The 13,484-nt window shown below is 35.2% G+C and overlaps 1 protein-coding gene across 4 annotated transcripts in view; it reads right to left on the bottom strand.

The window, feature by feature from the left end:
* Positions 1–13,484, bottom strand: part of LOC150099706 (uncharacterized) — a 143,782-nt gene that overhangs the window by 104,335 nt on the left and 25,963 nt on the right. For 3 of the 4 annotated variants that reach the window (XM_090404423.1, XM_090404422.1, XM_090404421.1), the window contains exon 3: positions 4,546–4,675. In XM_090404423.1, coding sequence (XP_090260549.1) covers positions 4,546–4,675 — 130 coding nt within the window. Of the gene's footprint in view, positions 1–2,395; positions 2,615–4,545; positions 4,676–13,484 lie in introns of those variants that run through there. The other variant, XM_090404420.1, reaches the window with a different exon arrangement.

The raw sequence follows: 13,484 nt of genomic DNA, 5'->3' as shown, positions 1-13,484 counted from the left end.
TATATTATACGGTATTTGATAAACTTTGAATTGTCTCACAGATTTCATTATCCTTTATTATAGGACATATATATTTAGTGGGATGTTGTTACAACCAGCGAATAGAACTGGTGATGAGCAGGAAATGTTTAGGAAAATTAGGTCGGCAAGTGATCATTATGGGGGGGGGGGACTTCATCTATAGCAAATAAACTGTGGGACAACTATCTTAGGCATGTGGTAGAGGGAACATGAGGATCAAGAGCTTTGGAATTGGTCATAGCATCAAAGGATCAATCGGATTGTGACAGATATCATACTGTACCCCATTGATGAGAGTAACCATGTAGTCCTGACTACATGGTTACTCTCAAATAGGCATGTGAATAGACATGTAGAGGTATCAAAACAGGAAGAATTTATGTGAAATTATAAGGCAGGCAACTATCATAGCAAAGAAACCAGCTTGCAGCAGTGCAATGGATGAAAGAATTTGAAGGAAGAGTAGTGATTAGTGCATGTAATATACTTAAGAAAAGGTTGTTGAAAGAAATGACAAACTGTATAACTTTGAATGAAGAAGATAAAGCAATCTGGAGTCAAATGGATAACAAGAGAAATAAAGGGGAATTGCAGAAGAAAAAGAGATTATGGAAGAAAGAAAGTTGGAGAAAACAGTTGCATAAGGAATATAAGGCTCAAGCTAAGAAAGTGACTAGTATTGTAAAGAGAGAAAAATTAGAATATGAGAGGAGACTGGAACTGCAATCCAAGGAGAATCCCAAGGAGTTTTTTTCACTATGTGGTGAGTAAGAGGAAAAATGATAGTGGATGGAGATGGGAACTGGAAAACCAAAGCAGATGACATAGTTGAACTCTTTAATGATCACTTTATTAGTGTTCCATCCTGGTACAGCAGGCCATATTCCTAGAAGGATAATGAGGATAAAGTGTTAGATGTGAAGGAAGAGGATGTATTGCAAATACTGAGTATGCTAAATGTTAATAAGGCAAGGGGCCTAGATAGAATTTGCTGTGGAACTGAATGTGCCATTAGCTTCACTGTTTAATGAAAGTCTTGCAATGAGAGAAGTTCCTGAGAGAGGAAGGAAGGTAAGATAGTATCTTTGCTTAATGGTGGCAGTAGAATGGAGGTATCGAACTATAGGCATGTTTGCATTTATTCTGTAGTTGTTAAGATTTGGAGTAATTGGTAAGTGTTTGTATAGAGAAGTGGGTAGATGAGGGCAGTATTACTTTTGTAGGCCAGCATGGATTTGTTAAAGGGCACTCTTGTTTTAGTAATCTGGTAACCTTTTACAACAGAGTACCAAAAGGGATGAGGGTAAGGCATACACCGTAATTAATTTTGGATTTTTTCAAAAGGCATGTGACAGGATGCCACATGACAAGTTGAGTTAAGTTGCAACATATGGGTTTGGATATCAGGTTATTGGACTGGATTGGTGATTGGCTCTGGTAATTATCAGTGAGTTGTATATGGAGGAACAGTATCAGGGAGTAGGAGGAAAGTAAAGAGATGTTGAGTTGTTTGCAGATTATGTGAAACTTGGGAGGGTAATTAGGCATAACTAATTATTACTAATATTCAAATTCATTATTAGTAATGGATTTGAATAGGCTGGAAAAGTGGGCAAATGAATGGGGATATCAATTTATCCAACTAAATGTAAGGTTTCAAAATTTTAGATATACAGATGGGATATTTCATATTCATTTGGTGAGGATATACTAGAAGAAGTGGAGGAAGTAAGGGATCTTGAGGTATTTGTGGATAGAGATTTGAAATTCTGAGGATATATTGCAAGGGGTTGTGAAGACATCTCAGAGAATTGCTGCAATGTTGAGGAGGACATTAACCACAAGAGACAAAAGTATGGTGGTCCCATTGTATCAAGCTTTGATCAGACCACCTCTGGATTTCTGTGCTCAGATCTGGTAACTGGGATTTGAAAGGGTTAAAGGGATCTGAAATAACCTTGGAGATGGTGCAGAATCAAATAACAAAAATGATATCAGTACCATACAATGTTGATTGTGAGGACAGACTGAGGACATGCAGACTGCAGAGTTTCATGGATATAAGATAAAGGGAAATATGATCGAGATATTTCAGCTATTGAAGGATTATTATTGTGTTAACACTGAGTAGATTTTTCATATGGTAGAACAAGGGGAAAGAGGAAGGAGTGGTAAGTGAATGGTTAAGTTTTTTGCATGAAGAGTGGTAGGAGCATGGAATGCATTGCCTGAGAGAAGGTGAACATGCAGACACTAGATGAGTTTAAGAAGTGATATGATAAACTTTGTGTTGACCTCCCAGGATGAGTCTTGCGACTCACTCCATAGAGGTCAGGAAAATATAATAATAACATAATGTTAAAACTCTTATAAATTTTGCTCACTAGACTTTATTTTGATATTTCAACGAAAATCATTTTCCTAAATATAGTCTAGGTTTTTTTTCCTGAATAATTCATTTTGCAATTTTTTTTATTACACATTTCATGATTTAAATTCTCTCCTTAAAGAAAACTAAACCTTTTGTTCTGAACTCCTGTTCAAAAATTTTAATGTCTTGCTCATATAGCCGTTTCAGTGCTTCCCTCCTTGCCTGAAAGATAGTAATGACAATTGAAATGAAAAGAATGAAAAGATAGTAATGACTTAATACTGAACAGAACTCCTGTGGGTAACATTCCTTTCCTTGATGCTGCTTCACCACATGCAACTTGATGTCTGTCAGATAGCCAACTGCAAAACTGGTCTGCTAGCTAATTATAAAAATCATGAATACAATTTGTTGTAATTTAAATAGTAGTCATGCAACAACTTGTCAAATGCTTTTAAAATCCACAAATATTACAGAACATGAATTCATCTTATCAAATGATTTGTTACACAGTTGATAAAATCACCTTATTTTGCTAATGGAAACCATATGAATAAAAGTTTCCATGAAACTTTTATTCATATGGTTTAAACAAAATCAAGGAAAGGAAAGTAACCCACAGGAGTTCTGCTCAGTATTAAGTCATTACTATTGATATATTCAATGGATACAAATTATTTAATACTGGTTAAAAATTCACTTAATATGGTGTTTTTGCTGAGAGTTGCTTTATAATTTCAAATCACACACAGGACATCATAAGCAGCCTCACCTCAGGTTACCATGACAATAAACTGAACAAACATATGTACTGTGAGCATAGTTAACCACTGTAGTTCAAGCCACCATTACATAAACACACGTAGCGTAATCATCTATTGCCATGTTATAATAATAATAATAACATTTTTATATTAAAAAATTATCCTTCAACATTGCCTATGAATAAAAGGAAAAATGAAATAGCAAGTGCTAATGATAAAACTAAGTGAAAAGTTATCACTTTAGTGTAAAAACGTGATCACAGTATGCAAGTCTACAAGAATATAGACAAAGCTATAAATTGTTACCATGAGACATACATATACACACAGGAAAAGAAAAAATAGTCTGTGCAAACCACCTTGTTCAAATACACGTATTTCTGAAGAAAATAATTTTAATTTAAATACATTTGTATATATAATTTATCCCACAAAGCAGGCAAACCAGCCTTGAGAACTCAATACTACAGGACATAGAATACACCAGGGCATAGGGCTGACCACCTTATCTTGTGAACGGTTTGAGGTCCGATGATTAATAAACCCTCGACACCACATGGTAAAAGAGGGTAAAAGGAAGATGATGATATGATATATAATTTATGAATACATATTATACAGTATTTGATAAACTTTGAATTGTCTCACAGATTTCATTATCCTTTATAGTTATACTGGCAGTAAAAATGGTAAAAACAAATATATATTTTAAAACTTTAGTAAGGATTTTGAAAGCCCACAGATGAGTTACAATTTTTATTATTATATCTTCATCATAACTTCATCATCTCTAAGGGCTTTTAAGTGGAAATCAACTAACTTTTTCTGCCATCTTTTGTATATAAGTTCATACCAGTCAGATCTGGCACAGATTTCCTTATTTCTGAAAAGGGGATATAAAAATAAATTAACTTCTCAACATCACACTTTACTGAATTTTTAAAGTATGTGGATTTGTGTATTGTTAAATTGCCTGATAGAGTGGTGAGAGTGAGAATGGTCAATGTGTTTCCTAGGAGGGACCTCCCACGATGAGTCTTGATAGACTGTGTGTTTCTTAGGAAGGACCTCCCACAATGAGTCTTTTGACTCCATGGAGGCCTGAATAATAATAATTATATTGATCAACATGTATTCACTTAGCATGGTTTTTTCAGAAGATACTTTAACTATGTAAAGTGAAGGATTTCCATAATACAAAAAATTCCAGAATGAACTGATTTAAAAGAAAAATTACAGAAAACAACACAATGGTTAACAAAAGAAGGAAAGAGTTTATTCCATGGCATTTAGTTCAATAGGAAAATTTTCTAATTCAAGCAGTCACAAGGTCAATCAACATAAAATCACATCATGTAATAATGGAGAAAAAAATTATAGAATACTTACCACTAAAAGAGTTTCGCTAGCTACAACTTCATCATCTCTAAGGGCTTTTAAGTGGAAATCAACTAACTTTTTCTGCCATCTTTTGTGTACAAGTTCATACCAGTCAGATCTGGCACAGATTTCCTTATTTCTGAAAAGGGGATATAAAAATAAATTAACTTCTCAACATCACACTTTATTGAATTTTTAAATTGTTATGTGGATTTAATGTTAACTCCCTTCTTCATATTTTTCTGCTTTTATTTCAAAATTTTTATCTTATTGTGAATTTTTTGTGGTTTCATTGTTGTATTTAAAAATACTTCTATAGCTTTTAAAAGAAATTATTACTCCTCCAATTTTAGCAATTTTTAGCCTTGCAAAATATTGTCAGGATTACTACAGAATTTTAGGACAGATTTTTTCCTTTCCACTTATGACAGATGTGAATTAAGATATGACAAGCATGACACTTTAAATAACCTTTCTAAATAAATTTAATGTCAGAGGGCTAAGTGAATAATAGGTAAATAAGTAATAATTCAGAATTAACTATAAAATGAGCATCGCTAATGAGTATTACAATAAGTTCAATAGCTTCCAAACGGCTCACACTTACACTCTCACAATTAGAACCAAAATTGTTTCAATCAAGTGTTTTTTTTTTTGTTTTTTTTTCCTGTTGTGTTTTTAAATGAGAATGCATCCTGAAATATTGGTAAAAATTTTAAAACAAACCTCATACTTCTAAAATAAAAATAAAAAAATAAAAAATTAAAATAGAATCAAGAATAACAGAGGGGAGTTTTGGCACTTGTTGGTTGGATATGGTACTACTTGGCTAAAAGTAGGCATTGGTGAGACTTCATTGATAGAGAATGATCTAATTACAGGAATATAATGTGAGGGGTATAGCATTTTCAGGAAGAATAAGGAGCATAGAATATGAGGAAGTGTACTGCTGATAACTACAGTCAAACATGAGTGCAAGGTCAGCAAGAAGGGGGGGAGAGAGAAAGAGAGAGAGAGAGAGAGAGAGATATAGAAGGCATTTGGGAGTATTTAGTGTGAGACAGAGGCCAACAGAACAAAAAATATACAGTTGGTTGCTGCAATTGGAGAAGGGAGTTGTAAAAGAAGTGGATGACATACATCAACAAATTAGTGTTCACGAATTCTGAATAATTATTATACGGAATATCATCTACAGACACAGATTAGAAAGAGGAAACATATGGAAATGGAATTTATACTAAGAGATAATTACCTGAAACAGCATGTGATGGAGGGGGAATCAAAGCTGAGTGTTGGATCTGGATCAGTTAAATGAATAAATAGTACCATAAAGCAGAAACTGCAAAAAGTTATATATATATATAGAGAGAGAGAGAGAGAGAAGTGACCAGCAAGCTCATTTAGCAGTACAAATTACAGTCAAGAATGGTGACCATTGTAAGAAGGGGGAAAAAAATCAGATTATGAGAAGGAATCAGCTGAGCAGCCCATAGAAAATCAAATCCCAAAGAGTTATTTTCCCAGTAGAAAGTAAAAGAAAGAATGACTATTCAAGGATAATTTTAATGAATTCTGATAACAGGGAAGTTACAGTAGCAAACAAAATAGTTGAAATACTGAGTGATCACTATGCAAGAGTTATAATCTGGATTGAGATACTGCAGTAACATGTGTTACAGAAAAGGCTCACTTTAGTGAGTACGGGAATGGTGAACCCAAGGTGCCTGATGCTGAACCATGCCTTACTTCATGTAATATGCATCTATGATCTATAGACTGTTCCATTCTCTTCTTTTTTTTTTTTTTTTTTTTTTATTGCTCCCCCATCCCATGCTATTAGAGTATTCTAGGGCTAGGGATGAATCTTTCCTATTTTACTGTTTCTTTTGCCTCATGCAGTAGGAATCTGCCTTCTTTCCCAGGTATTTTCCTTACCTAGCAGGCTAAAGACAGGACAGAAGATGGGTTCCACCTGTGCATCATATTATGGAGACAATCTTACAGTATTCTATACTAGATTGGTTGTCACTTAGACAAATAAGGATCATGCTACCTTCTGCGACTGGGCTATTAATGAATTGCCCATGACTGCTCTATCATGGGTTTGGTGAGATCAGATGGCCACAAGCAGGAGAACTGGTTACAGATAAGGAAAAACCTTTTGCTTTATTCAGGAACACAACGAGGAGGAGAAGAGAGAGTTGGTTTTTTGATTCATGAAACTGTCAAAAGATATGCGATGGATTTTACACCTATTTTACACTTAAAGAAAAACCAATAAATGTATCAATAATACAGACCATCATATAACGATGCACCTGCATCGTTATACGATGAAGAGTGTATGAATGACTTCTGCACACAAACTCAGGGATAAAATAAATTCCAAATAAAGACAATCTCATTGTCTAGATATACCAGAAGGAAGTTTCTCCCCCATTGTGGTGCATTTGGTTTTGGTGAAACCAATGACAGAGGATATAAACTTATTGATTTTGCCACTCAAAATAATTTAACAATTACTAATTTTTATATCTTCATAAACCATCAAGAAAGTGGACATGGACTTCACCTAATAGATCTGCCCACAATTTAACTGATTATTATTATTATTATTATTATTACTATTATTATCTGAACTCCGTGGAGTCAGGGACTCATCATGGAAGGTACAAACTATTGCACAAAAACAATGCTCATCCAACTGTGCCTTAAACTGATTTTGTGTGTGTGTGTGTCTACATTCACAACAAACTCAGGCAATGCATCCCATTCACCAACCACTCTCCATGCAAAGAACCTGCTCCTCACTCCTCTGCTCAGACCTTCCTTATATAGTTTCCAGTGATGGCCTCTTGTTCTACTGACCCTCCAATTTTATGAAAAATCTCTTCCATGTCAACCCAATAACCCCTGACTAGCTTATATACCTCTATCATATCCCACCCCCTCTTCCTTCTATTCATGAGGCTTTGCAAATTTACATTTTCTCAATCTGTCCTCATACTGAACATTCCAAAGAGACCACTGACCACCCTTTTGAATCTTCTTTGAACCATTTCGAACATATTCTCGTTGCCATGAAAACCCAGCGACCAAATCTATGCACAATAATTCATATGAGGTGTGATCAAAGCCTTATACAATGGCATCATAACCTTTTTATTTCTGCATATCAATGTCCTCTGCATCATTACCATTAACCGATGTGACATCTTCACAACTTGAGCAATGTGCACCTGTATTTCAATTCCTTGTCCACTACCACTCCCAGATCTCTCATTTCCTCTACCTCCTTTAAAGTTTCCCCACCAAGTGTATACTTTGCATCCCAACCTTACACTGAACTGACAGTTCCACTTACCTCACCATTCATGCCATCTATTCAAGTCCTCCTGTAAGGCCATAACTTCTGCTTGACTCTGCATTGCTCTTCCCAGTTTTGCACCATCTGCAAACAGCTGCATATCACTAGTTAAGCCCATCTCAATATCATTTACATACAAATTGAACAATGGTCCCTAAACTGATACCTGCAGTACACCACTAGTGACATTTCTCTTTTGAGATACCCCCATATATAGCTTTCTGATATCCATCTGATAGCCAGTCACTGATCCAACTCAGAAGTCTGTTATTCGATCCCATTTGTTTCAATTTATTTAACAGTTTGTCATGTAGCAGTCTATCAAAAGCTTTTACAAAATCCAAGTGCATCACTGTATATGCAACTCCCATGCCCAAGATATTTGTCACCTTGTTATAGTACATAAGTTAGCAAAAAATGATCTCCCTTTAAACAAACCCATTATTATTATCATTATTACACCCTCCATGGAGTCGACAGACTAATCGTGGGAGGTTCATTCAACTGACAACATATTTATCATATAGAATCTTAAAGTCCTTAACAATCCTTGCATTAACAACACATCGTAAAAAATCTACTCCTCACATCCTTCTTCACCACACTTTTACATAACTTCCAGGAATAACCTCTGGTTCTTCCCCTCTCACCTTCTACTCTTTTTATAATCCCCTCTGGATTGATAAAATCCTCCCACTAACTTAAATGTCTATCATATCACCTCTCTTCCTCCTATCCACCAAACTCTGCAATCCACATTTCTTCAATCTCTCTCCATAGCCTGCATTCCACAGCCCCGATATTGTCTAAGTCACTTGCCTCTGGACCCTCTCCAATGTCTCCACATCACAATGAAAACCAGGTGACCAGATCTGAGCACAATAGTCCAAGTGTGGTCTGACCAGTGCCTTATACAGTGGCACAACCACTTCCTTATCCTTGCATGTTAGAGTACTTCTTATCATAGCAGCACTACAATGTGCAACCTTCGCAACACTAGCAATATGCCCTCTAAACTTCAGTCTACTGTCAACCATCACTCTCAAATCTCTAATCTCATCCACTTCCTGCAGTATGCCACCATTGATATAGTACACAGCCTTACATTTCTGCACTTCAAAATGCAACACCTTGCACTTATTGATATTAAAACTACAACCCCACTCTTTTGTCCAAGTAAAAAGTCTATCCAAATCTTCTTGAAGGGATTCAGCATCAGCAGTGCTACTTATACCTCTTCCCAACTTTGCATCATCAGCAAATAACTGAAGATCCCCAGTCAGTCCACATGATATATTGTTTACAAACAGTTAAACAACAGGGGCCCAAGAACAGGACTCTGGAGCATGCCACTGGTTACCTTTCTTTTTTGAGACACTGCTCCATCATACACAACCTGCTGGTATTGTTCAGAAAGCAATCGCTGATCTCTCTGATCCATCTAACCAATATACTGCCTATTCCCATCTTCTGCAGCTTGTACACCAACTTATTTGGTAATCTATCAAATGCTTTTGCAAAGTCTAAGAATATCACTGTATATGATTCTCCCTTATTTAACACACACGCGTCACTTTATCATAAAATGCAAGTAAAATGCAAGAAACAGGACCTACCCTTTACAAGTCCATGCTGACATCATAAAGAATGCCATGTCCATCAATGCAATTCTGTATTCTATTCCTTATCAATCTCTCCAACACCTTGACAACAACTGCAGTTATACAAACTGGCCTATAGTTGGAGACTTCTGTCTTAGAACCATGCTTGTGGAGTGGTACTATTTTGCCTTCTTTCCACTCCTTAGGAACCCTACTCACTGCAAGACTTTTGAATTCTGCTATTTTTCCAGGAGTTGTATTCCTTAGTCCACATATGATTCTAGTTGCATTTTTTTGAATTTTTATAAGCTTGTCTAAACTGGTTTGTGATGTTTACATCCAGATGGGAGAAGCATATTTCATTATGGGTCAGATAATAGAGGTGTGACTTTTAAGGTTTTAGCATTGGCTCCCCACACTTTACCTGAGATACTTTTCATGATATATTCAGTCTTCTTTTTGCTCTGACTGCAACATTGCTGATATGTTTATTGAAGCTCAGTGATGGATCCAGAGTGACTCCAAGTTATTTGTGGTTTTCATTAAATGTAATTAGTTGATTGTTTAGCTTAATCTTTGGTCTCCACTTTCTGAGGTGGTTATTAATAGTAAATACACAAATTTCTGATTAAGTAGGGTTAATTTTGATTTTTTTGGTTTTCACAGTATGTAGATAAACTTTCAATGGCTTTGTTTAAGTGACCTTCTGCTGTTTCTAAGTTGTTGCGAGTTGAGAATAGGACCAAATCATCAGCAAACATAGTTATCTTTGTTTCTTTATTTATATTTTTATCTAAGTTGTTTAAGTAAATGAAAAAAAGGAGTGGGCTCAAGGGACTGCCTTGAGGGAGTCCCTGTCTTATTTTCACTTTCTTGGAAAAGGTATTATTTATTCCAACTCAAATTGTTCTAATTCTTAGAAAGTCATAAATCCAGTTTGGATCTTTCCCTTCTATTCCAATATGACAAAGTTTGGAAAAGAGTTTTGGCCTCCACACCTTGCCAAAGGCATTTCTAAAATCTATAAAAGCTACAATGGTGGATTTGATAGGTTTGATCTGGGAGTTACCTTGAATTGACTAGGTTAGGTAGAAAAGTTGATCAGTTGTTGAGTGATTTCTTCTAAAGGCAGCCTGAAAATGTGGTAGTATACTATTCTTGTTTAGATAGTAATTCAAACATTGGAGCATCATTTTTTTCCATCAATTTGCTTGGAATTGAAGTCAGTGAAATTGGTCTATAACTTCCTGGTTGGTCTTGAGGTTTGTTAGGCTTTAAAATTGGAATGATTGTGGCTGTCTTCCAGTCTTTTGTAGCATTTCCTTGTTTTAGGCTATTGTTGTATAGGCAAAATAGTCAATCTAGGGCTAGGGAAGGAAGATGCTTGATCATAATTCCTTGTATGTAATCTGGTCCACATGATTTATTTATATCTAGTTTCTCCAAGGCATCTCTCAATTCAGAGATTGTAAATGGATACAAAGTTTGGGGAATTTGCAGCGTTTTTCTGCTGTCGAGCCTGTTTTGATATTTGATGGTCTTTCCTCGTATTCATCTCTAGTTTGCTTATATTTTGAAAATGAAAGGCCAAGGTATTTGCAATCTCCCTGTCTCCAATTTTGATATTTCCATCCTGGTCTTTTAGCATGTTAGTCTCACTTGCCTTTGGTAGGTCTCTTTGTAAATTAGCAGTCAGTTTCCAAAGTTTGGTATCTGAAGTGTTTGGATTTAAGCTGTGGCAAAATTCTTGCCACTTAGATCTTTGTAATACATTGTATTTTGTTTAATTGCAGCATTTGTCTTGTTGTACTCGATCCTGGTTTCTGGAGAGCTTCCAATTTTTAAGATGTTAAATAATTCATGTCTTTTAGTTATTTTACTGGCAAGTTTCAGGTGAACCTTTGTGCAGTTTGAAATAACTTTTCTCCTGTAACCCTTTCTTTGCTGCATTTAGGAGAGTATTCTTCCAAGTTATATAGTCTTTATCTAAGTCATCATGGTATGTGTGCTCTTTCAGCATTTTGTTTACTTCATACTTGTATTTCTCCCAATTTGCCTTTTGGAAGTTCCAATGGCATTTTCATTTTTGGGTGGGTCTAGTCATTTTTGGGTAATTTAATATGGTATGGTCACTTCCTACTGGTTCCAAAACAGACCAAATAGCTTTGTCATGAAGATCTGGAGATATTACCCTAGATGCCCTAGATATTACTCTCAGTAATATCTAGGGCATCTTTTGTTCCATAAGAATGAGACAGATAAGTGGGTTCTCCACTGTTGAGAGTTATTAGTTCTGTTTCATCTAAGAAATTACTTAGGTTTTCTCCTCTTGAGTTTATTTCCTTAGAACCCTATAACAGGTGTTTGTTATTCATGTCTCCTAAGATAATGGAGTTTTCTTGAATGAGATGGGATAGGCTGGAAAGATTTGGTCCAGGTTTGTTAGGAGGATGATAACAATTGAAAATGTTTAATGGCCTTACTTGGTTCCAGTATTTGGATTCCTTGTATTTCAGTTCCTTCTGCTACTATGTCTAGCTCAACAACTTTATATGACAAGTTTCGGATTAGTGTCAGAAGCCCTCCTCCATTTTGGTCAGTAGGCCTATCTTGTCATATGATATCATAGTTTTTAATGTTTATGGTTTGTTGAAGTTTGGTTTCCTGGATGCAGATAATATCAGCATCATTCTACTTTTGAGAGAAACTTGTGACATGAATTTAAGAATTATCAACATGTTAGCACAAGAAAAGTATATTTAATATATTGCCAGATATTTCAGTTTGAAAATAACAAACTATCATCAGTGGCTTGACAGGAAGCAGTTTTATACAAGGTAGAATACAAATAATTGATTATTCAAAATTAGAACGAGCCTCATGATGTTATATCGCTGATCACGATATCATTTCACTGAAGAAAGGTAAACATAAGAGTGCAGAAATAAATTACATGTATAAATATACAATGTCATGCAAAAAACTTAATTTATAAAATCATATTAAAGATATCAATAGACAGATGTAGTATCAAGGTCTTAATTTATAAAAAAATAAAAATTAAAAAAAAAAATTAAAAAAAAAAAAATTTATGTGTTATTCGGATCAAACATTCCCATATTTTTGACATGCAATCATTCCGATTTAAGTTAGGGCGTTGAAGTAAGGCCTCGGCACTCTTTGAATAAGCTTTTGAATTTATACTGACATCTGTGTAGAAGGAGAGTTTTGGACCAGAGAATGTTGTGATTTGTCTCTATTCCGCGTTGCACCAATTCAGACTTATCGGATTTTTGTAAAGAATATAAGATTGATGTTCTTGTATTCTTTTTTCTATAGAGCGTCCGGTTTGTCCAAAATAAGAAAGATCGAGTCACATAGAACTTGGTATACACCAGGGAGAGACACAGTTGAGTGTTTATCTTTAGACGATAGGAAATGGGTGGATATTTTACTGATAGGAATATAAGTAGCTGTTAGATCATATTTCTTCAGAATTCTTGAAATTGGTTCTGAAATTGAGGAGATATATGGGATTGGAAATTGAAGTATTGATTCTTTGTTGTTTTCGTTTTGCTTGTAGGATTTGAACAGGTGTTGTGTAGTCCTTTCAGAGAAGCCATTTCATTTCATGTAATGACTTCTATTTGATAGTTGAAAGTTCTTTCTGTAAATGATGGGGAGTTGAACAATTAGTTCTAGCTCGTTGAATTAAACATTTTATGATTCCTGTCTTTTGAGAAGAATGATGAGCAGATTGTTTGAGAATGTAACTTCCATTAAAGTAGGTTTTCTGTAAACAGATGTTGTTAAATTACCTGATGGTGAGCAGATGAGAAGGATGTCTATAAAGGATAATTCGTTATCTTTTTCAATTTCCATGGTGAACTTGATACGAATGTGTAAAGTATTGATTTTGGCTACAAAGGAAGGTAAGGAATTTCTGATGTATGGCCACACTGCAAAAATGTCATGTA

The sequence above is a fragment of the Typopeltis vanoorti genome, chromosome 14 (genome assembly GCF_054136105.1).
Source record: "Typopeltis vanoorti isolate ZY-2024b chromosome 14, IOZ_Tvanoo_1.0, whole genome shotgun sequence".
NCBI lineage: Eukaryota > Metazoa > Arthropoda > Arachnida > Uropygi > Thelyphonidae > Typopeltis > Typopeltis vanoorti.
This window is presented reverse-complemented; position numbering and strand designations above follow the sequence as displayed.